We start from the raw sequence: 27,598 nt of genomic DNA, 5'->3' as shown, positions 1-27,598 counted from the left end.
ACTACCAGACTTTAGAAGACATCTGAAGGCAGCCCTGCTTAGGGAAGCTTTTAATGTTTAACAGACTATTGTACTGTATTTTAATATTTTGTTGGAAGCTGCCCAGAATGGCTGGGGAAACCCAGTCAGATGGGCGGGGTATAAATAATAAATTGATGATGATGATGCTTTATTAGTACTGCATCCCTATTTTGAGGCACCTTTACACAATCTCACTTCATTACCAACCAGCCTCCTCAACTCAGTAATTTAGAAATCTTTCCCATATGAATAAGTTTGGGGTTTTTTTATTTAAAAAAATGCTTTTTCTTCAATTAGTTTCTATGACAGTCTTTTGTGTCAGACAAGAAAAACATTTTGTTTACTTCACTGATAGGAATATCTCTTAATGCAGGGATAGCGTCTTCTTGTGGTTTTTTCCATTTCTGATTTTTTGCGTAGTGGTCTGCAGAAAATGTAAGGAAAAATAAGATACATCATGCTTTGGTCATACTTAAGAAAATACTTTTTCACAAGGAAGTAGTTTTACAGCAAGATATATTAATGATTCCTCTAATAAGCCAGCCCATCAACTCCAAATTTCCAAAACCTTTGCAGTCCACCATACAAAATCAGTATACAGCTTTACCATGTGAGAACCAGAGACTAAGGAATGACCTATATATTCAGAAAAAGTGGGATAATCCTTTGGGGACTGTACTACTTCAAAATGCAGGCTGTGGGATTGATAATTTAATGTTTTACTTCCACTAAGTGTAGCCTAAGATAGTCATCTTTCCAAGACAGTAGTTTCTACAAGGAAGGACTTTTTTAAAAGGTAGGGAAACAACATTCAACACTTCTTTCTGTAAGAACCCACTTGCCATTTAAACCATACCTTCCAAAAGGCTGGTTGAAATCCCACAAATTAATTGCATGCAAGACAGAGAACTGAAAAGCTCCTTTTGTGCTGGGTTTTCCTGGCACAGAAAGAGCTTTTCATCTCTCTGACTTGCTTACCAAACGCTGGGATGCTCTCATCTCATGTGTGGGTTTCCCAGAACTTAATCTCCACACAAGAATGGAACTGTACTGTGTTGAAGCCACCTTTGGAAGTTCACCTCCAAGTGTCCCCACCCCATCAGTGGTAAGGTGGATGATTAAAACCTTCTCAGTAGCAGCACCTCCTTTGTGGAATTTCTATCCCACAGAGGTCTACCTGGAACCAACACAACAATCCTTTGGCTTTTATTCTCCCTGGCCTTTAAATCTCGCTCTCTTAACATGGTATTTAATTTTATTTATTTTTAAAATAAGCCTGGATGCTCTCTAATAAATAGATAGATGATAGATAGATGGAGTATCCAGTTATAAATAATAAATTATTATTATTATTATTATTATTATCATGTTTAATACCAGAAATGATTCCCCACTAACATTTTCAAGTAGGAGGCTAGTAACGTGCCATTTTCCTCAGTATATAGATGGGCAAAGTAGGAAAGGTATCATGTGATATATCATAATCTATTGATGGAATACAGAAACTCTTGAGTTAATTCAGTGGAAAGCCTTTTACCTATGTGTAAAGCAGCATGTGTTGATGAAAGTAATTTCTTACAAATGCAAATGACAAAAACCATACTGATGATAAAAATTACTCTACAAGTACATCATTGTATGAACCAGACCCATGAGTAGATATTTTAAACTATAATCAAGTATAGGTGCAGGTTGTTTGAAGAGGGGGTACAAGTTGCAGGATCACATCCATTTCAGCATTGCCCACAATATGTATGTATGCCCACGGAAATCTTGATGCTTTTATTAACTCTTTTGCACATCTGTTGTAGGGTAATACTGTTTTCTCCAAAGTTTTCTCTTGTTTATAATGTTCTGATTTCCTTTCTGTTTTTTTAGGTGTATGTTTTTACACTACCCTTTGAAAACTGTTGTGGGGGAGCAGGAGAAGGCATGGTCAACCATGCAATGCCTATTCAGCCCCCAGCGCTCACAAGTCATGTACCATGAAAAGTACATGAGAGAAAAATCAAATCAAAACACCTCATAATTTGTTAAAGTTTTTAGGGACGTGGAGATCCTTGTCCCACAATAAAAACAAGTACAGTTGTACCTTGGAAGTCAAATGGAATCCTTTCCAGGTGTCTGTTCAACTTCCAAAATGTTCGGAAACCAAAGCACGGCTTCTGATTGGCTGCAGGAAGCTCCTGCAGCCAATCAGAAGACGCAGAAGCCCCGCCGGATGTTTGGCTTCCAAAAATAGTTTGCAAACTGGAACAGTCACTTCTGGGTTTGCGACGCTCGGGAGCCAAAATGTTTGAGAACTAAGCTGTTCGAAAACCAAGATATGACTGTATTGTAAGCAGCTAAAAATAGTATTATGAGTGTATTACTTGCAGTCCTTGTCAGCATCCTTACCTGTAATGGTGTGTGTGGAATTCAGTGGAGCAGTACCGATCATGTTAATACCAAAGAGGAGTACATAGCCTATTCCCACGCTAACTAAAAGGTAGACAGGCAAAGCAACAGCCCAGAACCTATGAAATGGAGGTAAAAACAGTTACCTTAAGTAGTGTTGTATACAGAAGGAAACATACAGCAGAAATCATTTCAAGCACTAAATGAAGTAAGGCCACATTTCAAAGATGATGGTGTGGTGCTGGAGAAAATGGTACAAAAAAGAGCAAGCAAAATGACTAAGGCTGGAGCAGCTTCCCTGTGGGGCATGTTTGGCGCCTTTTAATTTCGGAAACAAGTCAAAAGGGGCAGAGGACAGGATAGAAATTTTAAAAATTAAGAAGTGTTGGTAAAGGTAAAGGTAAAGGGACCCCTGACCATTAGGTCCAGTCGTGACCGACTCTGGGGTTGCGCGCTCATCTCGCATTATTGGCCGAGGGAGCCGGCGTATAGCTTCCAGGTCATGTGGCCAGCATGACAAAGCCGCTTCTGGCAAACCAGAGCAGCACATGGAAACGCCGTTTACCTTCCCGCTGTAGCGGTTCCTATTTATCTACTTGCATTTTGACGTGCTTTCGAACTGCTAGGTTGGCAGGAGCTGGGACCAAGCAACGGGAGCTCACCCCGTCACAGGGATTCGAACCACCAACCTTCTGATCAGCAAGCCCTAGGCTCAGTGATTTAACCACAGCGCCACCTGGGTCCTTAAGAAGTGTTGGTATCTAATGGTAATTATACTTTTGAGTAGGTCTACTGATTTCGGTGGGTCTGTTCACAGCATGACTTAGTTAGAGAACGCCCAAACAGTAGAGCAAGAGTTCCCAAAACGAGTCTCCATCTCTCATCACACAAGAGTGACTTGATTAAGAACTAGTGGTTTTCAGCCCGTTTAATAACGGGCGCTAGAACATCCTGGGGTTCGGAGAAGCGCTTGCGCAGCCCTTCTCCGAACCCTGGGACCTGTCCTTGCTGTCGGCGGCAGGGGGACAGGAACGGAGGAGGAGAAAGCGCTGCCTTCTCCTCCTCCGTTCCTCTCCCGCAGCCGCCGACAGGAAGCAGACATCCCAGGGTTAGGAGAAGCGCTTGCGCAGCGCTTCTCCGAACCCTGGGACCTGTCCTTGCTGTCGGCGGCAGGGGGACAGGAACAGAGGAGGGGAAAGCGCTGCCTTCTCCTCCTCCGTTCCTCTCCCGCAGCCGCCGACAGGAAGCAGACATCCCAGGGTTAGGAGAAGCGCTTGCGCAGCGCTTTTCCGAACCCTGGGACCTGTCCTTGCTGTCGGCGGCAGGGGGACAGGAACAGAGGAGGGGAAAGCGCTGCTTTCTCCTCCTCCGTTCCTCTCCCGCAGCCGCCGACAGGAAGCAGACATCCCAGGGTTAGGAGAAGCGCTTGCGCAGCGCTTCTCCGAACCCTGGGACCCGTCCTTGCTGTCGGCGGCAGGGGGACAGGAACGGAGGAGGAGAAAGCGCTGCTTTCTCCTCCTTCCTTCCTCTCCCCCAGCCGCCGACAGGAAGGACGCGCACACTCTTCCCCCCCTGCCTCCTCCAACCGCCGCTCCTCTCACAGGCCAGGGAGGGTTGTGAGGAGGCCTTCGCCGGCCTCCACCCTCGCTTCCCTGACGTGCCCTGCAGTGAGGCGGTGTCCGGCGGGAGCGGCGGTTGGAGGAGGCAGAGGGGGGGAGAGTGCGCGCGCGCAGTCTCTGCTGTCCAATCCCTGTATCCCTAGCGCACATGCGCAGTGACCCAGGGACACACGGGACAGCTTGGACGCAGGGACAACTTGGACATTATTATATAGGATGGTTAATCTATGGAATTTGCTGGCACAGGATGTGGCGATTGTCACTTTCTTGGAAGGCTTTTTTAAAAAAAAAAGTTAGGCAAATGTCATGAGAACAAGGACATCAATGGCTCTTAGCCTTGATGGCTCCAAGAAATCATTTCAAAAACATACTGCCTCTGAATATCAGGTGCTTGGGACAGTCTATTTTTGGGGAAGGGTGGAATGCCATGCCTTCATGGTCTGCTATGATAGGCTTTCCAGAAGCCTCTGACTAGCCATGGATGTGTCCCCTGCCAGAGCCTAGTGCTGGAAAAGGGAGCAGTAGCAGCCTCCCCCCTCCCATGAATTCTCAGCTTTCATTTTTTTTTTAAAAAAAGTATGTTTCCAGTATTTGTATAACTTGAGATATATAAGGCAAAATGTACAGAAACCGTTATTCTCTATTTAACTGAGGTCTACTGACATGAAAGACATTTCGTGTGAAAAAGTATTCAAACCTACTTTTGAGGCCAGTATGTTAACCCCCATGAGAACAGCCAGGATTCAGGTATATAGGCCCAGACAAGGTACAACACTGCATAAAACAAGAAGGAAGAAAAGGGCAATGGCAGATGTGATATGATCTCCTAGAATAAAGCAGTCAAGCTTGCATCTGGCCTGGCTGTCACTGGAAAGACTGTTATTGCCGGTTATTAGATTCTGATCTGGCTAATATCTATCTGGATGAAAGACCACTACAGTGCTGCAATATACGTACTTCAAGTAAAAATGAATAGGGTTAGGTTCTTGGGCAGAGAAGGGGGAAGTCTATCACACGTCATCAGCCACTTAGCAGCTTCTAACAGTGAAGAGCTAAAGTTATTCAAATGGCTGAATGACAAGACAAGTTCAAAAGATTGCGTGTTTTAGAACAATAAAAATATTGATCAAGTGCTTTCAAATGAAGGCAAAGTACAACACATAAAACTGAGGATTCAAAAGAAGGCTTCCCTGTAACCTGTTCATTTAGATTCTGTGCATGACTACTTAGAAGCAATTCCCACATATTTGAATGCAATCCTATGCTCACTTATCTGGGAATAAGTCCTATAAATCAATGAGCTTTATCTTTACAGTACTGTACAATCTTATGTGGCTCCTCAAGAGGTCTAGCAACCCTCACACAGTCTCAACCCAGCAAGCCTAATTGGTTATGATCCCCAAGCACTTTTGTTTTCAGTATTGACATCCTCCTTACCATCATCACACTTTAAAGTCTTGGAACTATGAAAAGGTGTAAGTGGTTGATTATAAGGTGAAATAAGAGGTTAATAGTGAAATAACCAGGTTGCCCAAGGTGTCTTCTTATATTTCAGTCACAACTGTGGAAAGGAGGATTGGGCTAAAATGAGTTACTGAACAAAGAAATATACTTACTAAATATGAACTGGGATCCTAAATACAGAACAAAGCCATATATAGCTCTTTCTGGCAATGGGGCCGGTGAGTTTTCAACCATGCTGCTGTCTTCTATTTATCTATTTAGGAGTGGGGGGAAAGACCATTAGTATTTTGTTGTGTTAGCATTCTCCCTCCATCAACAAGGCACTGCTCTCAAATAAATTTCCCCACCAACTGAAGAAGTGAAACTGTGGAAAACAGTTGCAAGTATACAAGAGATACAAACCAGGCATCACTCCTGTTTTGGTTGGATGCAAGATGGCAAGTTACAAAAAAACACTTAATCATACATATGAAAAGTTAGCTTACTCTCAGCTGCATCCAGGGCAATGTTGGTTACAAATTCAAATACTTCAGTTTATGCTAATGTGCAATTACAAATCATTTCACTTCCAAACACCTAATAGTCCCCACCAAAAGGGGACTATGAACAGTTTTAACAGCTTCATGGTTTCTTATCATTCATTAAACTTTGTATTAAAACCAACAACTTTCTAAGCTATTTATGAGAACTGTTTTCTACGACCACAAAGTGGGTTTCTTTTTGGGGGTGGGGGGAGACTAAAAGGCAGACCTGCAGTGAATAAAGGCTACTCATATTTAAGTGACTGGTTTGCAAACACCAAATATAAAGCACGGAAGAACTATAGCTCAATGGTAGAATATCAGCTTTGCCTGAAGAACATCTCTGATTCAATCCCTGGTACCTCTACCATGTCCAGTGTCTGAAACTCTGGAGAGCTGCTGCCAGTCAGTTTAGGCAATATTGAAGTAGATGGACCAACAGTCTGACTCAGTGTAAGTCAGTTTCCCAAATTTCTATGAAATCTTTCTTATCTGTGACGGTCAAGCACTGGCCTATGCGCTTCCCCAAGGGTAAGCTGCACTTTCTAACTTTAGACAGTCATGGTCTGAGACCCTTGTCAGACTCAGATGTCACAGAAGTCTTCCATTAATCATGGATATTCAATGATTTTAGGGCACTTTGCACATAGGGCGTGTCTCCTTCTGAGCCTTGATACCAAAAGCAGGTCCTGGAACTCAGTTCTGTGGTAATTCTTAGCTCAAATTATTAGTTTGATTTTTTAATATGCAATTGTTTTTGTTGTGAGTTCACCTCATGCACAAGCAACACTTCTAAGCTTTTTATAAATTCTCTTATTGCATCACAGAGGAATCAAAATCTTCCTCCACCTATTTTCTTTACTGCAGTAGTCTGTGTCCTCACTCACTCCTCCCAGTAAGAAAGCAGCTTTGGGACTCTGGATGATAAAAATTCCAAAGAGGGGAACCAGCACTGCTACACAGCCACCCCAATATATGCATCACCCTATAAAGGCAACTGGAAGTTACTATTTTTTAAATTTATATCCTCCCTGTCCTTCAAGGAGCTAAGGGCAGCATATATGGTTTTCTCACCCCGCCTTTTCTTTTCTTAAAAAAAATATTTTCACAACAATCCTGTAAGGCAGGTTAGGCTAAGAGAGAATGACTGTGCCCAGGTCTTCATGGCTGAACAGGGGCAGGAAGCTGCCTTAGACAGAGTCAAACTCTTGGATCATCGAGCTAATCGCTGTCACCATTGCCTTGCAGAGGACTCCCAGGGTTTCGAGCAGGATTATTCCCACCCCTACATACAGATGCTGGGGAACGGAACCTGGAACCGTCTTCCTCATGCAAAGCAAGCGAGCTATGGGCACTTCCGAATTTGAACCTGGTCCCCAAACCTAGTCCTAACTCTCTAACCACCGCACTACACCCAAAAGCAGGCATGGTGTTGTTTTAAAAATGCTGTAAAATATTCGCCGCCCCTTCCCAGTTAAAAACCCGCCCTGAACTGATCAATCTCTATCGATGCCTGGATTGGATTTCCAAGAGAGAGAAAAAAGTGCCCCCTTCAAAACCCACCTAGGATTGCAACTGTCTCGTTAAACTGCCCTCGCAGACACCCACCCACCCAAATCCATCTTTCAACCGACTGCAGGCGTCGATAGTCCCACTGACTCCGGCGCAGTCCCTGCTTGCTGCTTCTCCCCCTTAGGGAACCCGCCAGATGAAAACTCGCCAAATTCAGCCGGAAGTTGGGCAAGCGTGTGAGTCTCTCCAGCCCACAAACTTCAGCCAGGAGACCTTAGAGATGCTCCAACCCTTCGCACAACTGCGCCGCAGCCCCTCTTAGCCTTCCTGGTCGGCAATTTGAACCATCTTTCGGCTCTTCCTTCCGATGTAAAGGGGTGCGGGCTCCCTATAGATATGCCAAAGGGAGGCAGCGGCGCCATTCTGAGCCCGCTTAGGGAATCACAGCTAATGGCGGTTTTCATTTTTTATATATATACAGTATACCGGAAATGGAAGCTGTGCAATGCTAACCATTTCTATCTCTATGCTTCGAATAATAGACTCGTTGATCGTCCCGTTGCGGATGTTAAGTCACCTCGGAGTTAGCAAGCTGTTTCTTTGGGCATCTATCACTACATTACTGTGTTTTTTTTTTAAAAAAAGGTCCCTACGCTTATGTTTGCCCACAAGTAGGCTCTAACTGAATTCTCACTGTCTGTACTTTTGGCCTTTGAAAGTTATACCATAAAAGTGTTAGTCTTTAATATGCCATAATACCCTTTGTAGTTCGAGGCACATGAATTGCAAAGGTAGCCGTGTTGCTTCGAGTCCATACAAAAAAGCATTCCGAATCCAGTGTTGGACAATAATTTAAATGGGCTCAATAAAAATGTCACCTAAGTGTGTCGAGAGCCTCCATATAGGAGTATAAACTAATTTCATGTCTTCAGTATTAGCCCATTCTTTGGTTCTTTTTGCATTTTTACTTGTCCCCCTTACTCCTTGCTTTGTGCAACATCTTGCCTGAGGAAGAATTCTGGAGTGTTTGGAGGCTTGTCACCTTTTTGTGATATTTGGGTTGGTCCCAACTGTGGATTTTAAGTAGAGGTTGGATGCCCTTTTGGGGGGCTGCTGTAAGCCACTCTTCAGCATAGCCGCTTCTCATACATTCAGTATTGGCGTTGGCAGTGTTATTTTTGAAACATTTAAACACAAAAACATAAAACATTTTGCACACAAAACAATACTTACAAAATTATATCCGAGTTCATAAGTGCATCTTCCCTGTGTTTTGTTGCTGTGGGTACCCTGTAGACTGAGCTATAATCCTGGTTTTCTGTGGGCTTGAGCAGAGAAAAGTATGTTTCAGAAGGAACCAAAACACAAGATTTCAGGAACCACAGCTTAGGATAGTTATTAAAATTGGCATGTCATGCTTCCGATGGAGTGGCCCGCAGTCCACGAAAGCTTATGCCATAACAAATATGCAAGCCTTTTTTGCTGCAACACGGCTAACCCTTCCGCCAATCGTTAAAAGGAACCAAGGGATTCCACTTCCAGGGAATGGGATCGCCTCTCCATTTCCCCGCTCCTTTGTCTTTAAAAGGGCCAAGTCTACGGGGTTGCAATTCCGGGATGTTTCTCGCTCTATTGCAGGACAGCAGCGGAAACGAAACCGAAGCGTCGCCTGTGGGTTTTCCTGCGTATTGGTTGGAGAGGGAAGAGCAGAGCAGCACGTCAGCGCTTGCGAGGGGCCAGTGAGCAGGCGGAGCGAGTGGAGTTGGCTTCTCCGAGCAGAAGCAAAGCGGCGGAGGCGGCGCGGAAGCTGCGCAAAGACTCGCCCGTCTGCCCGGTGAGAGAGGTACAGCCGGTGCGCGCGGGAGAGTGGGTGGAGGCGTGGGGGGCTTTGCTTGGGAATCCGCGTGGCCCAGCCTCCTGGCCTGCCTGGCCGCTGCTCCACAGTCTCTTGGGCGGTTCACTTTTCTCCCATGCTGGAGCCTCGCATCCAAACAGTGCGTGTGCGAAAGGCCCCTTTGTCCGTATTGATTGCGAGCAAGCTTGTGGCTGTTGTGGCTGGGGAAGGTGATTTTTAAGTGCACGTCTGAATGCTGCGAGGCGATCGCTTCCTTCCAGCCACACCCGCTCCGGAATCGGGAACATTAGGCTCGTAGCAGTAGGCCTGCTGTTGGAGAGGCGCTGTAAGGCATTCCGCTCCGAAGGCGCCAAACTCTCCAGTCTCCTCCTCGGATGACCTGGAAGTGGACTAATAAACACTCGCCCTCCCCACCCCACCCCCGTCGAATGCCTAAGTGCAAATTCTGAAGGGTTAACCACGCAGCCCAGCCCAGTCCCCGAAGTTGAGAGTGGCACTTTTTAAATAGTTGCATGACTGTGCAGGGTCTGGAGGCATTCTGTGTAACAATCGCATGCGCGTATTTGTGCTTTAGATCCACGCCTTTATGCCCATGGTGGTGATTTTTTATAATGTGTTTCTGGGGTGATGCACGATTTAATTAAGGTTTGGGGTAGGCCTTGTTTAAAACCTTACCGTATCTTCTTTTGGATCTGTGCCTTTGTGCACAGGGTGGCCATATGGAGTGATGGGTGCAGAATCTTCCAGGAATTTTTTTGAACTGGATCATTGTCTCCAAAGCAGAAGAAAGGCAAACCACACTCCCAAGTTGTGAAAAAAATAAACATTACATAAAAAAATAAACATTACAGGAAGTTCTTAATACTATTATATTTGTGTGTCCATCATTATATACGCCAGGGCCAACTTCTTAAAATAAATCCCTTTGATGTGCATATGTTTGGGTTATGAGCTTGCTACAGTAGTTTTGTTTGGGTAGTTTTGTATTGGAGTGAGTTATTTGCATGTGTAAAATTCCCCAAAACCATGTAATTTCTGTTAGTTTTAATGGACTTATTACTTTTTTCCACAAAGCCCCCCAAAACAACAAACAATATATTACTATAAAAGAAGTACAGTACTTTATACAGTTAAAAGTACAATTTCTTCCATTTTAAATTTGAGAAAATTCAAATTTACAACATAAGGCCTGTGGGCTGATTGATGTTTCCTCTCTATCTGCGTGTCTGTCAGATAATTTTCAAATACTAATTCTTTTGATAATTTTCATCTTTTTGTAGAAGCATCTGTGGCCCAATCAAGTGGAGGTAGAAACAATATGCATTGTTTTGTGTTGGTGATTCAGAGGGTTCTGGCAGGTTGACGCCAGTGTCTGTATGTTGCAGCCAGGAAATCAGACTTGCACAGTCATGACTACTCAGAGTAGAGTTCAATGAGGATAATGTAGACTGAGACTTCTTCATAATCAGTTCATACATTAGGTTTTCTGCTGTGCACCCAAACCACTATGTGTGACTTACACAAATGCATGTTTGGAAAAACATATATAGGCCCGTGCTGCTGAGAACCAATATTGGCAACTTCCTGTCAAGTGTACCCTCAGTTGAATACCTGGGTTTTCTGTCAATGAATATGCAGGAAAGCCTGTAATGTGTGAATTGCTGGAGAGTGAAAAACCTGTGTGCTGCTGCCAGTAATATATGTTAGCTTGAAGGAAGGAGGAAATGACAGAGACAACCAGAGATCAGAAAAGGAGACTGGATTTTAGCTTTTCTGGTTAAAGAAAGGTAACCAAAATATACATTTTAAAAAGAGATGATAGAATAAACCAGGGGGTCACCAACATTATTATTATTTATTAAATTTATATACCACCCCTCACCCACAGATCTCAGGTGCCCATAGAAGCACATGTGCCTTTCAGTGGTCTGTTACCCTTCCCCTGCTAAAGTTCAGCTTGAATGAAGCATTCTGCTGTTTCCAACAGAATAGATAGCGGTGTGTTGCAGGGTCTGTGTAGTGCCCATACCGTTTCCCTGGTTTGCAAATGTGACTACAGGCCTAAAGAGGTTGGCAACAACTGGAATAAACAATTCTAGTAAGAGTGCTACTAAAACAACCAAACAATAGAGAATGAAGTGGTAAGAGCAGAATCGCTGCATCCAATTAAAACTTAGTCCTCTCCCCAAAATGCTCAGTGAAACAAAATCTTAACGCTATGCCTGTGTCAGGAGGCTAAAAGCAAGGGGCCATATGGCTATCCCAGAGGAGGGAGCCCCAAAGCCTGGAGGGACTGGTCAGAAATGTCTTGCTCCACATGCCCACCAGCCTGACCTCACCAGGCAGGGTGATGGAGAATTGCACCATGGGCAGAAGTGGGAAACCTCTTGCCTGGGAGCCCAGTCTGGCCCTCCTGGCACCTCTGTCTTGACTTAGGCCACCACCCCCTCTCTGTAGGCCATACCCTTTACTGGCCTTGCTTACCTGGAATGTGCTGATGACTTGGTTACTCGGGTGAGGGACAGAGAGGGGTGTGTGGAGAATCTAGCCCACTACAGAGGCAAAATTTGCCTTCGTTGCTCCAACCACTGGCCTGTGGTCCCAGGACGCTTTCCCAGAAGGGAATGTGGCTCTTAATCTGAAAAATACTCCTCACCCCTGGCAGCGGGGGAGTCTATAAATTGTGGCTGAATTTACCCTTTATTAGATTCATAGCTTTGTTATCTAGCAGCCAGCTGTAAAGCCTTGACCTGTCACAGTTTCAGTGGGCCTTGGCTCTGTGGGCAGATACTTGGAATTCCACCTTAAATATATGGTTAGTCTTATCAGGAACCTAAATAAATATTAGTGTTTTAAAAGGCTTGCAGAGCAGTTTTACCTATTTTTATTATTTCAGTTTAGATTTCTTACCCTCCCTTTGCTACAAGGTCCCAAGGCTTATTGTACTCCATACTTGTAATGTAAACTGTGCACCATACTTTGGAGTGTTCTGCAGCCTAAAATACTTGCATAGCAACAATGGGGCGGCAAAGTCCAGGGAGAGAACTGCTTTCATGATTTTTGCACAGATTGCCTCTATGCTTTATTGCCAGACTACAGGACCGGGATCTGACACACTTCCCCACCCTCCTCCTTCACCTTCTGAGCTAATCCTCCATACAAACAATCAAAACCTCTTTTGTACTCCTCTAACCAGGCAACCCTCAGAGTTCTCACATATTTGCCTGTAAGATTCCAGGTGAGCTGTTCTGAACATGCCCGCCTCTTGAAGTGACACAGCCACCTCCCCTTCATTCTTTGAGATTAAGAACATCTTTAATAAAAACAATTTAAAAAGGAAATTAAGAACTCAGGTGGAGGAGGATGTTCACTAGAGGAGTTGGGGGCTCCTGTCCAATTTCTAGCAACAGGAGTTGCTAATATCTGGCAGGGCCTCAGTGACCTAAGAGAGCCAGCATTTTCCCACGATCTGGGTTTACAGCATCAAAGACTGGTATCAGATTTTGAACTGTGCCTGGAGGCAAATGATGAGCCCATGTGGTTGATGTATTATTGGTGCTATGTGCTCTCTGGCAGGCTCCAGGTAGCACCTTTGTTGTTGCGTTTTGAACCAATTGAAGCTTTAGAGTCCTTTTCAGAACATGTTGTAGTGGGCTGACCTGCATGTTTCCAATGATTGTGGCCAATGTAGATGCGCAAGGTGAGCTGGTAGATGATGTTATTGGCTGTCCAGCTACCTGGGTTCCCAAAGGTTCATATCTGCTTTGAGAAAGTGTGCACACTACTAGCATAGACATAACACCTAAACTTTAATTAGTTTTGGGAGGTGTTGTAAGGAAAAAAAACTGCTCCCTTTCCCCTATGGGATATCTAGGAGCCCCTATAGAGTCCTTATGTAGATTCTCTATCAGTAGGAGAAAATAGTAGAGGCCAACCAGAGAATATTGAGAAGCAAAGCAGCTAGTAAGCATGATCTTTATTAAACTGTTGCAACAGGGTTCCCCGCTCACCCTACATGGAGGGAGGAGAGGAACCCAGAACATTGGTGTGCAAGCTCTTATATAGACTTTTTAAATTGCCTACCCTGTAGCTCAAGGACCCCACCCCCAAGCATCATAAATACATCACAGAAAGAGGTGGTCCCCAGCAGAATTTTGAGTGTGTTGCTTCTCTCCTGTCTGCCAGGATACGTGATAATGCCTTATCTGATTGCCTTTGCTGCTTAGCCTGGCCATTCCTTTGAGATGGTAAATACTTAGTTTCTGAATCTGTTACCCATATTGATAGTGTGCTCAGCTTAACAGATATTTGCCAGACTGTATTTACAGGGAGGTGTAAGCCCCTACAGTCCAAAGGCAATTGGAAAGCTTTTCCCATTTCCTTCCTCCTTGCAGAGAAATATTTGAGGTCAATTTGGGAGAGTCAAAATGGCTTCAGGATTGTTCTCCTGTACTATTTCAGACACGTGATTTATATACTTATGTATGTGTTTGCCTTGTACATTTATGAACTTTTATTTTTTATATATATAAGACCTTAAAATTCCTATAACAGAGGGTTAACAGGTGAAATCAAAATAAAAAATAGCTTGGCTAGCTTGCTCCACACAGCAACAAAAATCACAGGGCCAATGCTCTTTTAAAAAACAAAAGCTATGAGTAGTAAAGTTATGACACCCTTTTCAAAGGCAAATGTTAACATTGATAAAGTTTTCCTGATACTGTTATGATTGTATATAGGTCCATCAATGTACAATCTTCTCTACATAAGGAAAAAGTCAGGTCAATTCCCCGAGGATGCTACAGTCTAAATGCAGTTGATACAATCCTGCTATAGTTGACTATTCTTTGGATTGCAAACTTTGGACTTGCTGTTGAGGCCTGTTATGTCTCCCATATGAACAAGTTAGCAAACACAGTGTCACTTTGCTTTAAGTAAAGTTTTATGAAATCACTTCTAGCAAAGCGGGGCAACATGTGGCCTTCCAGAGGTTGTTCTACTATAGTTGCCATCATCCCATGTCCAGACTGCCTGGGGCTGATGGGAGTTGAAGTCTAGCAACACCTGGAGTGTCTCGAGTTCTCCGTCTCTGCAGTAAGGGAATCCAGTGCAAACAAGTCTTTCCATCTCTGGTACTAGTGAACGAATAGAACATTTGTAAAGAGTGGATTAAGCCTATATGGTACTAATAATTATGTTAGTGGAACTAGAGGCATGTTTGGCACTACTAGCTGGTATATAAGTCTGATACAGTAGTTTTGCCTGGTGATTTGAGGTGTGCTTTATCAGAAGCCTACCCCACTGGGTTGTTGTGGAGACGCTACCTGGAGCTTCTTGGGGAAAATTGTGGGATATAAATGCAATAAATAAATAAAATACTTAGATCTGTGTCCCCAAGAGCTGAATCAAATAGTTTTGAATGTTTTCTTCCCTCTTTCATTATGATCTTTTTTGTTCTTGCCGGAAAAGGTGGTTCTTTGCACTTTAAACCTGTATTAAAATCCTTAGGGATAACCAATATTTCAAAGTGTTTAGGCTAATGTATTTATTTCCCCCCTTTTCATTGTTTCCTCATTTACTTATTTTCCAGGATCATGCAAAATGGCAAATCCTGAACTTGATCCAGATATTTTCAATCACGTCACTTTATATGGGGCTTATGTCAGACCGTGTTGTGAATTGGTAAGCTGTGCTTGATTTTCTTGCTGTAGTACAGAGAGAGAGAGAGAGAGAGAGAGAGAGAGAGAGAGAGAGAGAGAAGCATAGAATCAGCTTAATTTTTTTATTTCCCATATGTGCACATCTTCTGTTCGTATATCAGAAAAGGAAACACGTTTGGCACCACTGATGAAAGCCATGCAGTGACAACTTTTTTATTAACGTATTTGTTCATTTTTAACATGTATGGTTGTGGGTTAACATTGCAGCAAAGAGCTATTGGTAATGTTCTGTCAGGTGTCTTGTTCTGTCACTGTAGAAACAGGAGAGGATCGGTACTAGGAAACAGATCTTTAAAAAAAATATGCTGTAGGCTTGTGTTGTGGGTAGAAGGCCCCTTCTGCAGGCCAGTCACAAGGTAACATCACTCTCTGTTAAATGCTTTAAGGTGCAACATTTCACCATAGCAAACTAGTTTCTGAAGTTCTCTCATTCTGTCCCCTACTATACATTTCAAAGGGTATTTCATATACCAGCTATGTGGGACTGTTCTGCCACAAACTGTTTCATGTCAGTCCATTGCAAGTCATCGTCATGCTGCTGGGTTAGAAGTTCTTTTCTGTCCTTCTGTAGCAAACAAAGTCCTCCTGTTTCAGCAGTGAAAACAACGCTCAGCTAGCCTGTATAACACACAGCAGGCTTTTCAGAGCAAACATCTTCTCAGCCTGCATTGAGAAACTCCTTGGTAGGAGTATGCTCTGCAAAAGAGATCAGGTTTGGTTCTTGATAACTTGTTGGTAATCCTTTGAGTTGCATTCAGAAGCTGTTCCTGGATCAGATGACTCACTATTGCTTACGCATGAGCCGTTTAAAACTTTTGGTTCACATTATTTGCCTTCAGTGCTTTAATTTGTAATGACTTGGATGATGGGCTTGAGGGCATCCTGAGCAAGTTTGCAGATGACACCAAATTGGGAGGGGTGGCTAATACCCCAGAGGACAGGATCACACTTCAAAATGACCTTAACAGTTTAGACAACTGGGCCAAAGCAAACAAGATGAATTTTAACAGGGAGAAATGTAAAGTGCTACACTTGGGCAAAAAAACAAAACAAAAAACGAAAGGCACAAATACAGGATGGGTGACACCTGGCTTGAGAGTAGTACATGTGAAAAGGATCTAGGAGTCTTGGTAGACCACAAACTTGACATGAGTCAACAGTGTGATGCAGCAGCTAAAAACGCCAATGCAATTCTGGGCTGCATCAATAGGAGTATAGCATATAGATCAAGGGAAGTAATAGTACCACTGTATTCTGCTCTGGTCAGACCTCACCTGGAGTACTGTGTCCAGTTCTGGGCACCACAGTTCAAGAAGGATACTGACAAGCTGGAACATGTCCAGAGGAGGGCAACCAAAATGGTCAAAGGCCTGGAAACGATGCCTTATGAGGAACGGCTTAGGGAGCTGAGTATGTTTAGCCTGGAGAAGAGAAGGTTAAGGGGTCATATGATAGCCATGTTCAAATATATAAAAGGATGTCATATAGAAGAGGGTGAAAGGTTGTTTTCTGCTGCTCCAGAGAAGCAGACACGGAGCAATGAATTCAAGCTACAAGAAAGAAGATTCCACCTAAACATTAGGAAGAACTTCCTGACAGTAAGAGCTGTTCGACAGTGGGACTTGCTGCCAAGGAGTGTGGTGGAGTCTCCTTCTTTGGAGGTCTTTAAGTGGAGGCTTGACAGCCATCTGTCAGGAATGCTTTGATGGTGTTTCCTGCTTGGCAGGGGGTTGGACTGGATGGCTCTTGTGGTCTCTTCCAATTCTATGATTCTAACTGTCAATATATGTTGTTTTGTAGGTTCGTGCAAAATTTGGAAGCTGTTCTTCAGTGAAATATAGACCAGGTACATAAACTAACAATGGAAGTTAGTGAGAAATTCTTTTTCCTCTTTAGTTTGTCTATGGCCCAGTCTATGTTTTAATGGCCCAGTCCTGCATTTTGCTGTGCCGCAGAAAAATAGAATAAGATCTGATATAGCTGTCAAGCACTGGTGCAGATCTTCAGATTTGTAAGGCTTATTAGAGCTTAGTTTTATTTTTCCTTTCTTTTTGTTCCATAGGTGAAATCTGTAAAATATGGTGTAGTAAACCAGTTTCTGAGCTGCACAAATATTGTGACATGATCAAAATATACACCTTTTGGCCATTTTTATTTGCGCCTGGATGTAAACACACAAAGAAATGTCTTGATTCCAGGTAAGCAGATGTTTTACTTGTTCATTAAATGTTTACTTTGCACTCTTGTTTGAAAGCTGAAATATGGAAAACCTGTGTATGTTTTGCAGCATCAAGACAGAGAGAGGTTCTAAAAATAGAATGCTAACATTCTTTTTTTTTAATGAGTCATGGGGAAATAACAATAAATTAACTAGCACAATTTTTTCCTAGTCCCTCACCTTACTCTCTACTTTTTATAACATCCTGTCTTATTAAGAATACTGGAGAACTTTAATCTCTATCACCATTCTGTGACATTTTGGTTGGTTCCGTTAAAGGGATGACCCAACTGATTTTTTTGAATCTTTTCTTATGGACCAGTATGCCAATCTTTGCTTTGTAAATTATTCAGAGTAAACACTCAATTGGATTTACTACTGAATAGACATGCTTGTTTGACTATTGATGTTTAAATGAATTATGAGTGCCTGTGGATTCAGTTTATTTCTCAAAATCTGTTTTAATATGTGTACATAGTTCTAGGTACCTTCTTTATTTTGATCTTTCTCATATAGTAGAAGAAAATGTCATTTAATGTGAATCTGTTTATATTTAAGTGATTGTGAAGTGGGTGAGCTCAATCTGGAGAGACTATATGAAATTGAGACATTAGAAGATGTTACTGATATAGCCAAAAAGTTTGCGGTAAGTCATTAAGAAGATTATTATTCTATATTTATTTATACCCTGCCTTTTCCCCCTGATGGGGACTCAAGGCAGCTTACTGATAAGAATAAGAACAACTAAAAACATAGAAAAAAGATAATTAAAAACCAATTAAACATTGATAGAATTTAAACTATATACATATTGAAACCATAGAAGTACAGTACAGTGGTACCTCGGGTTATGTACCTAATTTGTTCCGGGGTGCGGTACGTAACCTGAAAAGTACGTAACCCAAAAAATCGCGAAAACGTGCTTCTGCACATGCGCGAACTGCGCAGAACGCTTCTGCGCATGCATGCGTGGTGACCCCGGAAGTAAACGCTTCCGGGTTTGTGTAGTACGTAATCCGAAAAGTACGCAACCCGAGGCGTACGTAACCCAAGGTACAACTGTAGTTATAATGCAGGCATTCCCAACCTTTGGGACCTCCAGATGTTTTGGACTACAATTCCCATCATCCCTGATCACTGGTCCTGTAGGCTAGGGATCATGGGAGTTGTAGGCCAAAAAATCTGGAGGGCCAAAGGTTGGGGATGCCTGTTATAATGAAATCAGCATGGCACCATCCCTTTCATTAAAAGCAATCAGTTCGCGAAAGCCTGTTAGAATACGAAAGCCTTCATTTTCTGGCAGAAGGACAACAAGGAGGCAGCCAGTCTAGCTTTTCTAGGGAGGGAGGGCCAAAGTCTGGGAGCAATCGTAGCCCTGCCTAATCAGAAATAAGGCCCATTGGATTCAGTGGGGCTTTCTTCCTGGTAAGTATAGCTAGGATTGGGTAGCCTTACTCTTGAGTCTCAGCTGAAGTTAGAAAACCCCTTCAGATCACTGACATGGTGTTAAATGAGTGCAGGTTAGGGTTGTTGATAAGCCTTTGCTCTTTTTCTTCTCTCCACCCCCAGGATGTTCCACGTTTTATCAATGGCATATTGAAAATTGGAGCTGAAATAGACAATGTAAGTTTGTTTTCAACTCCCGGGTTCAAATACTAGAAGGCTTTTTGCTTTGTAAGAATTCCACACCACTTTTTATGAATGAATACAATGTTTACTAACATTTATATCCTGCCTTTCTTCCATCATGGAAGGCATTGGACCAGTGGTTCCCAGGTGATCTCCCATCCAGCTGCTGACCCTCCTAGACCTCCTTAGAGTTAGCAGATTTATAGGAGCTCCAAACTTCTTGTGGATAATTCATGATCCGAAATCCAATGGGGTCAGAATGATAATGTGACATGTAGATCATGGGGAGCGAACTAAAAACTGCTGTTTGTAAAAACCCAATCAGAATGACCTAATGGATGTACAGTGCTACCTCAGTTTATGAACACAATTGGTTACGGAAGTCTGTTCATAAACTGAGGCGTTCATAAACTGAAGCGAACTTTCCCATTGAAAGTAATGGAAAATGGATTAATCTGTTGCAGACGGGCCGCGGAGTATTTAAACTGAAGCGTTCATAAACTGAAGCGAACTTTCCCATTGAAAGTAATGGAAAGTGGATTAATCCATTCCAGACGGGTCCGCGGAGTACTCAACCTGAAGCGTACTTAACCCGAAGCATGGGTGTAATTGGTTCCGGAAGTCTGTTCATAAAGTGAAGCGTTCATAAACTGAAGCGAACTTTCCCACTGACAGTAATGGAAAGTGAATTAATCCGTTCCAGATGGGTCCACGGCGTTCATAAACCGAAAATTCATAAACCGAGGTGTTCATAAACCGAGGTTCCACTGTACTGGATAACAATCCAGCATAAACAGCAGAGTTCTTGGTGTCTGCAGAAATTAATTCTTTTTGTGGTGGCAAGAGTATAACTGTAGGCCACTGGCTTGATTCTGCACCCTCATGCCTGGATGGCTATATTTGTATTTTTAACTTGTCGTTTTTTAAAAGTATTTCAAATAATAGTATCTTATATATTTCTCCTTTGTCTGAAATAGAGAATCTTCAATATTTATGATGCTCTTGACTGGATAAAATATGCTGATGACATCGGTATTTTACAGAAATTAGAAAAGCTTGGAAATTATTGTTGGCCTTTCCTAGAAGTTTTCTTTGCTGAATGTAAGTTATACACAATGTTACACTGAGTGGCGCGTGGGGAAATGTTGTGTTCCTGTGCCTGCTTAATCTTAAACTCTGTGGCTCACAGTTGGGTAATGCTTTGACTAAGACCAACCAAAAAGTCACAGAAAAGGTGGCAAGCTTTTGAGTTTTGCAGAACTCTTCAACAGGTGAGATGTTGCACAAAGCAGGAAGCGGTGAGATGATTATAACTGGGGTTTTTAAAGGCTGTAGATTCAATTCCAGGATAAAACTTTTATGTAACATTCCTCATGAAGAGCTCTGAGAACTCAAAAGCTTGCTGTGTTTTTGTGTGTTTTTGGTTGCTCCCCCCCAAAAAAAAACCCCCGTATGGACCAAAGGTTTTTTCTTGTGGATCAACACAGTTACCTTTGTTCCATAATATTAGCTCTATAAAGGCAGCTGTTGTTTTTTTGTTTCTGTAGTCCTAATTGAAAGTGATTTCTATATAGTTTGTGGGTGGTTGTTGTTGTTGTTTTTGAGCAAACAGCTTATTCTTCACTGGTATGATGACTCATATCCTGCCTACTACTGAGCCCGCATTCTTTTCATTTAGACCATTCTGAAGTTAACATATCACTACCAGTTTTACTTCAAGATCAAGCGATCAGGAGGGATACCAAGTTAACTTGTTATTTCTGCAGTTGAAGACCAAAAATACAGCAACCTCCCAATATATACCAGTCGACAACTTTGTGCTTGCCTTGTGCCTTAAGGTTGTTCACTGGTAAATTTATCATCCTGGATCCAAAGTACTCCATGCATCAGTGAGACATTAATTCTCATGTATGGGGGACACATAGATTTCTCCCACCCCCCAGATAAATTGCCAGTTGCATGCCATGTTGCTTCTTGGAGTAGCTTCTTGGGTAGCAAGAGGGGCTGCATGATTCTTTAGATCCAGACCACACTTGAGTGAACCTGTTCTTTGAAATATCATGGTTGGGGAAGCTTTTTGGCTCTATAGGATCAACCTTGCAGGCCAAATTTGACAGGTGGGTGGGGGCACCTGCCAGTCACACATCATTATAACATCACATGGTTGAGAAGTAGGTAGTCCTGCCTACATGTCAGAATCTCTGGTGCTGAGCATTGGTCTGGCAAAGCGCTTCTTTCTTCCATCCCTTTCCTACAATTTACAGGCATTGCTTCACATGTGAGAAATCCCCATCATGAGCAATGTCTTCAGAAAAGCAGGTTTCTTTCAGTGACGGTGGGGGGGGGGGCGGGACAGGGACGACTCTTGCTTTTTGCAGATCTGTAGGACGGACTTCTCCCTCACCCAGCTGATGTTTTCTTTTGTTTGTTTTCTTTGACTGTGTGTGCCTGTTTCCAACATTGAACAGGCGTGCACTGCCAAATTGAGCTGGATTTAACCCCTGCTCATCAACTGTCAAGAGGCGGGTGTCAAACTTGCTAGCTTTGACTTTGAGCACCTGTTAGGAACAAGGTTCCCTGCTGGGAACAAGGATTCGACACAGAATTGAACCCCTCCCTCCCTCAAGGGGCATCAGCCCATAGACAGGTGACATGATTTGGGAGAAATTGATTTTGTTGGTAAAAAATAATAATAATTTCTTTCTGCAACTTTGAAATCTTTTTTGATTTGGAAAATAAAAATGGAAGATTGAACTATTCACTTGCATTACAGTAGTGTACATATGTCTGATATTGATATAGTTCTCAAATGAATAATTTTGGGCAGGGAAAAGTAACTCTTAAGTACATGTCGATACTATAGTTGGTAGCAGTAAACATTGTACTGTGTTTCGCTTTGTAGACAAGCATCTTATAAGCAAAATTATATTGGAGGACTACAACTTAATAGAAGCATTTGAGTCTCAAAACTGTGACAGTTGTATGAAGGTAAGATTTAAACAAAACGTTATGTTAAAAAAACAAGAGCGTACTTGTAAATGCCATCATTTCCATGCTTCCATCTGGGCAAATTCATTCTTGAGCCATATAAGGCTGTAAAGGTCATTGCCAGAACTTTGAATGGAACCAAACTGGCAGCCAGGGCAATCGGGCCCAAACTGATGTCCTATGTCGCAGAACAATTCTACATTAGCTGTAGCTTCCTAAATGCCGTCAAAGGCAGTCCCACATGCAACACATTGCAGTAGTCAGCCGGATTGGGACCCTTTGATAGTGAGAGCAAAATATAAATTTAATAGCTAAATGAATTAAATAGTCTAGCCTGGAGGGCTACCAAAGCATAGACAATCAAAGTCAGGGTATCCTCTTCTAGTTAGGGCCTCCGCTGGGCCTTCCATCCCACTGATGTCACTTGTGACAATGTTTGATCCAAGAGTACCCAGGAGCTGCACACCTGGTCCTTCAAAGAGAGTGTAACTACATCCAGAACAAAGTGCATTCCTTTCATTTGGTCAGAGAAACCACCCTCTAGTAGTATTTATATAATTGATGTTAATTTGAATTTCTCCTGTTTTGTTACAGAAAAGTGATATCATGAAAAATTGGGGCAATGAAGCATTTGCTAAAGAGCAATTTGATATCGCTGCCGCTTCCTATACAAAAGCTATAGAATTATGGTAAGGGATAAATTATATTAATGAACAAAGGCGTAGAAATGTGCATGCATTTGAGATAAGAACCTTTTTGGACAGAAGATGAAAGATATTTTCTATATGAAGAGAAGAGTACAGTAGTTCCCAAAGACAGCTGCACATATACAGAGTAGGGTGTATGGAGTGCATTATGGGGATTGTAGTGGGTTTTTTTGGTTGTTTTTTTTTTTGCATTAGTGCCTGGAATTGCATTAGTACCTGGAATTGTCTATTTGCTTTCAGGGGGGTTTATTTTGTCCCTGGCTCTTGTCACGAAACAATTGGCATGTGGATCATGTTGAACTGAGAGCAGGATCCCTTAAGTAGGATTTTAAAGGTCCAGTAGGGAGTAGTGACTGTTTAACAAACCACGTGATTTACCGCCTCAATCTGGATTAAGATTTGGTCTTTTGAGACAAAAGAAACCATGCGCCTCCCATTGTTTTTTCTTTCGGTAGCCGATCCTAATACACCATGGGTTTTGTCCAACAGTGTCCCTCAGCTGATGGTAAGGCTTCCTAGTGGAAAGAAGCAATTTTCAACCACTTCCTTCGCTCCACTAGCTCACGGTGCACCACTTAAATCTGCTCTGGTGGGCTTCCCAACTTTCTGGAGCAATTTGGAGAGTGTGAGAGGGCTGCAAGGGGGAGGGGAAAAAATAAAAAAATGCTCTGCTGCTGGAAGCCTTGTCAGCTGAGTAGCACTGTTTGAAAAAACTTTGTAGTTTATAGCTTTTCAGTAGAGATACAGGATGGCAGAATAAAAAAAAAACCACCTGTCATATTTCAAACTAAGGCAGAAAAGTCAACTTGTATATTTACATATAAATACATGCATGGCTCAACTTTCAGGAGACTATTTTGGTTCAGAGTAAATAAACTGAATGCAATCTAACCTTTTTTAAAGGCCTGAAAATCACATTCTTTATGGCAACCGGGCCCTCTGTTTTATCCGAACTGGACAATATAAGTAAGTATTTTTTTCCCATGGGATTCAATGACTACATTTGAACGGAACCCTAAACTATGGTTTAGTGTTACATAAGTGACTCTAGCCTTCTCTCCTGGGCTCACATGTTCCCCTCTTCCTCTGCACAATGTGTGATTGGAAAGAGAAGTTTGGAAGTTCTTGTTCTTATTCTGCTCTGGGTAATGATAACTGTGATTAGTTTAAAACAAGTCTACTTCAAATCATGGTTTATGAAGCTGGCTTATTAAACTAACCACAGTTAATCACAGTTCTTGGCTTGGATGAAATGACAAGTGTGTGCTTAAAAGGCAAGTGGGATTCTATGAATTCAAACCCCTTGGCCAGAAGGGACTGGGAATGGAGCAGTGTGAAAGCTTGAGAGGGCTTGCAGTTGAGTGTTCAAACACTGTCAAAGTATATTTCTCTAAGCTGAATATAAATCTAATGCTCCATTTTTTTTAAGCTATGTTGCTTTAAGACACAAACAGCTATGACACATTTAATCTGCACATTTATAAAGTTAAATTTTCAGCTGAAAAATTTAGTATTTTACATTAGAGAGGATTTATTTCAGTTTGTCATAGTTTTTCATCTTATTCTACACCCACTTGCTCAATGGCGTGAGCAAGAGCGAAAAACCAATTAATTTTTTAGTTTGGAAGGAAGGAATTCAGGAGGAGGGCATTGAATTGGAAATGTTTCCAGCTAATTCTCCTCCTTACAATAATTTAATAATAATTTATTATTTTTACCCTGCCCATCTGGCTGGGTTTCCCCAGCCACTCTGGGCAGCTTCCAACAAAATATTAAAATACAATGGTCTGTTAAACATTAAAAGCTTCCCTAAGCAGGGCTGCCTTCAGATGTCTTCTAAAAGTCTGGTAGTTTTTTCCTTTGACATCTGGTGGGAGGGCGTTCCACAGGGCGGGTGCCATTACCGAGAAGGCCCTCTGCCTGGTTCCCTGTAACTTGGCTTTTCGCAGCGAGGGAACCGCCAGAAGGCCCTTGGGGCTGGACCTCAGTGTCCGTGCAGAACGAGGAGTAAGATTTTTTTTTTTGTAAATTAGCATAGATTCCAACTTTACAGAGTGGACAGTCTGCCCAGCTTAGTGTTTTGGTTCAGACTAGACTTGTAGGAATGCTGGGTGGTATATTGGACCTTTCAGAGATATCCTTTTCTGTTGACGAAGCCTGTTAGCATTGAACTGTTGCAATGTGGGTTTGGATCAATATCTTTCTTTGTATTCTCTGAGAGTACTCGGAAGGAAAACCTGGCAGGAACAAGCATTCAAATAGAAGGAAAGACTATTGACTGTCTTGCCCAGTAGTCAGTAGCATTCAGGGAGGTAAACGTGAAGGGCTTTGGTTCTGCAAGGCTGGGTCTGTGTGAAGTCAGAATTTGAACCTGGCTTCCCCCAGGAGAAGATAGTATGTCTGAGTTGAAGAATCCTCTGTCTGCTTTCCAGAATGGGAATTCATAGTGAGTGAAATTTCTTCTCCTTTTAAGACAGAACTTTCTTAGGTTTTTGGATTTAGTCTTGCAATTTGAAAAGCTTAAGAACATACTGTATTTGAATGAGAACATTTTTCTCATTCATTTGTATTTTAACTTCTTCTTGTTTTCAGGAAAGCCCTCTGTGATGGGAAGAGAGCCATAATTTTGAAGCCCAACTGGCCAAAGGTTAGCTGCATTTCTTTCACAGATCTATCTTTGCTGGAACTCAAGTCAGAAAACATTGAACATTAACCATTATGTAAACAGGAAGCTTCCCTTTTTGAGTTAATTTGACTTGTTATAAATCACTGGGGGATAGATACCCTGCATGCAGTAGTTTTATTTATTTAAAAGCATTTCTAAACTGGTTAATATAGAAAAGATCTCTAAATGTAATATGTTTGTGAGTAGGTAGGAATTATGTCATTGACAGCTTCTTAATTGAAAGGACCCCTACCAGTTATTTTCAGGGCATGGTCTCTTTGGGCTCATTTACCCAATTTTAACAAGTACAGTCGTACACTTAAGTTTCTACTAGATGCAGATCCCTCCTTTCCTATTCATGGAAGAACACCATTGGAACCTACCCATTGCAAATACAACCATACCTTGGATCCTGAACGCCTTGGTATTCGGACATTTTGGCTCCCGAACTCCGCAAACTTGAAAGTTAGTGTTCCGGTTTGGTTTCCAAACGTTTTGGAAGTCTAATGGACTTCCGGAACGGATTCCGTTTGATTTCCAAGGTACGACTGTGTACAGTTTATCAAAAGGGAAGGGTGAAGAAAATATCATGTAGAGTGTTTATATATGGGGGTCTTACTCTACAGGGTTATGAATTACAGTACGCAGCTGTCTGAATGTAACAATTATACTGAAGGATAAGTAGTAGTTGTACTGGAAGGGCCTGCCTGCTGAACTGTCAACATTACATTACTGCACACCCAAATCCTTATTTGTTTGAATGGTCTTCATGCCACCTGGAAAAACGATAGAATACTCTGCATAGGCAACAGTCCTGTGAACACATTTACCGGGGTCTTAACTGCACTAAACATAATGGCGTTTACTTTTGAGCAAATGTAAATAGGGTCGGGCTTTTAGAATCATATGATGAAAATAGGAGTGAAAATGTTTTTATTTCGCAAAACCTGCTCTCTTTAGCAGGGTGGTAAATTTTGTGTTCTTTTTTTCTTTTGTTGTAGGGACACTATCGATTCTGTGATTCACTCTATCTCTTGGGGGAGCACAAAAAAGCACTAGAAGCCAATGAGAAAGGTCAAGAGCTGTGCAGAAATAATCCTGAAGGAATTAAGGATCTTCTACAGCAACATGAGAAATTTAAAAAGCAAATTGATGGTAACCTTTCCTCTTTAAGATTGTCTTCAATTACAGTAAAATACTTTGTATGATAACTTCTATTTAGTGAATCAACTGTTTTTTTATCATTTGTTTAGGTGTGAAACAAAATAAACACAGAATAAAGAAGGCAGTAGTTCAGAAAAAGTATGTTTAATTCTATTTTACTTTATATGTCAAAGTAAATAAAAGTCAAGTAACAGCGGGCTAAGTTAATATTCTATCAGCACAGATTTGGTACCACTACAGATTTGGACAAATTCATGAGGTATAGAAACACTACTTCCTGTTAGTAAGAATGCTTCATTAGCACTTAATTTCTGCAAGTGTCAGGCTCTCAAAGATTATCCCTCTTTTAAATTTTAGATGAATTAAACAACAACAACAACACTGCCTTGTGGTTCAATTTAAACAAACACTAACAAGCTTTAAAACTGTTGGCTGCACATAAATATTCCTTAGAAGGGCATCTCTTTACTGCTTTCCACACATATTGATTGCATGGGCAAAAAGATTTTTAAAGCAATTGAAAGTGTTGATCCACATGAAGTCATGTTGAGAACATGTTCTTAATTAACATGGGTGCTCATAGGGGGAAATAACCCATCGATTCCCCCCCCCCCGTTTTATTTCTTTATTTAAAATGTCCTCCAATTTCTTTATTTAAAATATCCTCCAGCACTTCCAGAGTGGTTTTCAAAAATAAGGTAAAAATACATTGAAATATAATAAAGAACAATATAAAGGGTCTTGTGGAACCTTGAAGACTAACAAAATTATTCTGGCGTAAGCTTTTGTGGAGCACTGTCCATTTGCTCAGATGTGTTGAAGTGTTATCCTGAGTTGTGGGTGCATATATGCATGGCAAGGACAGGGAGGAATTGTAAACAGGTCAGAAAGGCAATGGAATGCAGAAAAGTACAGACGGTGATAATTACCTTGTTAAAAGTGACCATTCACCCACATGTTTGTTGCCCTGGTGGCTTCTCTGCTTAGGGACACAGGTGGCGCTGTGGTCTAAACCACTCAGCCTCTTGGGCTTGCTGATCGGAAGGTTGGCAGTTCGAATCCCTATGGTGGAGTGAGCTTCCATTGCTCTGTCCCAACTGCTGCCAACCTAGCAGTTC

At 42.1% G+C, this 27,598-nt stretch overlaps 2 protein-coding genes across 7 annotated transcripts in view; one reads left to right on the top strand and one right to left on the bottom strand.

Annotated features, from left to right (window-relative positions):
• Positions 1 to 75: 75 nt before the first annotated feature.
• On the bottom strand, positions 76 to 9,133 carry PIGP (phosphatidylinositol glycan anchor biosynthesis class P). Of its 5 annotated transcripts, none has more exons than XM_035116761.2 (5): positions 7,631 to 8,000; positions 5,654 to 5,754; positions 4,739 to 4,811; positions 2,419 to 2,537; positions 76 to 445 (listed from the first exon to the last, which is right to left on the bottom strand). In XM_035116761.2, exons 2-5 carry the CDS (start codon positions 5,733 to 5,735, stop codon positions 315 to 317), a joined length of 405 nt encoding a protein of 134 aa, XP_034972652.1. In that variant the 5' UTR covers positions 5,736 to 5,754; positions 7,631 to 8,000; the 3' UTR covers positions 76 to 314. The 5 variants fall into 5 exon arrangements, with proteins under 5 accessions (XP_034972652.1, XP_034972654.1, XP_034972655.1 ...); XM_035116763.2 differs by having other exon boundaries at positions 7,635 to 8,000; XM_035116764.2 differs by lacking the exon at positions 7,631 to 8,000 and adding an exon at positions 8,768 to 9,133 and having other exon boundaries at positions 77 to 445.
• A 97-nt stretch (positions 9,134 to 9,230) lies between these two features.
• Positions 9,231 to 27,598, top strand: part of TTC3 (tetratricopeptide repeat domain 3) — a 58,052-nt gene continuing 39,684 nt past the window's right edge. The window contains exons 1-13 of one of the 2 annotated variants that reach the window (XM_035116758.2): positions 9,231 to 9,368; positions 14,980 to 15,071; positions 16,910 to 16,955; positions 17,172 to 17,307; positions 17,886 to 17,973; positions 18,897 to 18,950; positions 19,934 to 20,057; positions 21,859 to 21,944; positions 22,539 to 22,633; positions 23,555 to 23,617; positions 25,244 to 25,298; positions 26,318 to 26,471; positions 26,570 to 26,618. In XM_035116758.2, coding sequence (XP_034972649.2) covers positions 14,991 to 15,071; positions 16,910 to 16,955; positions 17,172 to 17,307; positions 17,886 to 17,973; positions 18,897 to 18,950; positions 19,934 to 20,057; positions 21,859 to 21,944; positions 22,539 to 22,633; positions 23,555 to 23,617; positions 25,244 to 25,298; positions 26,318 to 26,471; positions 26,570 to 26,618 — 1,031 coding nt within the window. In that variant the 5' untranslated portion in view covers positions 9,231 to 9,368; positions 14,980 to 14,990. Of the gene's footprint in view, positions 9,378 to 14,979; positions 15,072 to 16,909; positions 16,956 to 17,171; positions 17,308 to 17,885; positions 17,974 to 18,896; positions 18,951 to 19,933; positions 20,058 to 21,858; positions 21,945 to 22,538; positions 22,634 to 23,554; positions 23,618 to 25,243; positions 25,299 to 26,317; positions 26,472 to 26,569; positions 26,619 to 27,598 lie in introns of both variants that reach the window. The other variant, XM_035116757.2, reaches the window with a different exon arrangement.

Source organism: Zootoca vivipara, chromosome 4 (genome assembly GCF_963506605.1).
Source record: "Zootoca vivipara chromosome 4, rZooViv1.1, whole genome shotgun sequence".
NCBI classification, from domain to species: Eukaryota; Metazoa; Chordata; class Lepidosauria; order Squamata; family Lacertidae; genus Zootoca; species Zootoca vivipara.
This window is presented reverse-complemented; position numbering and strand designations above follow the sequence as displayed.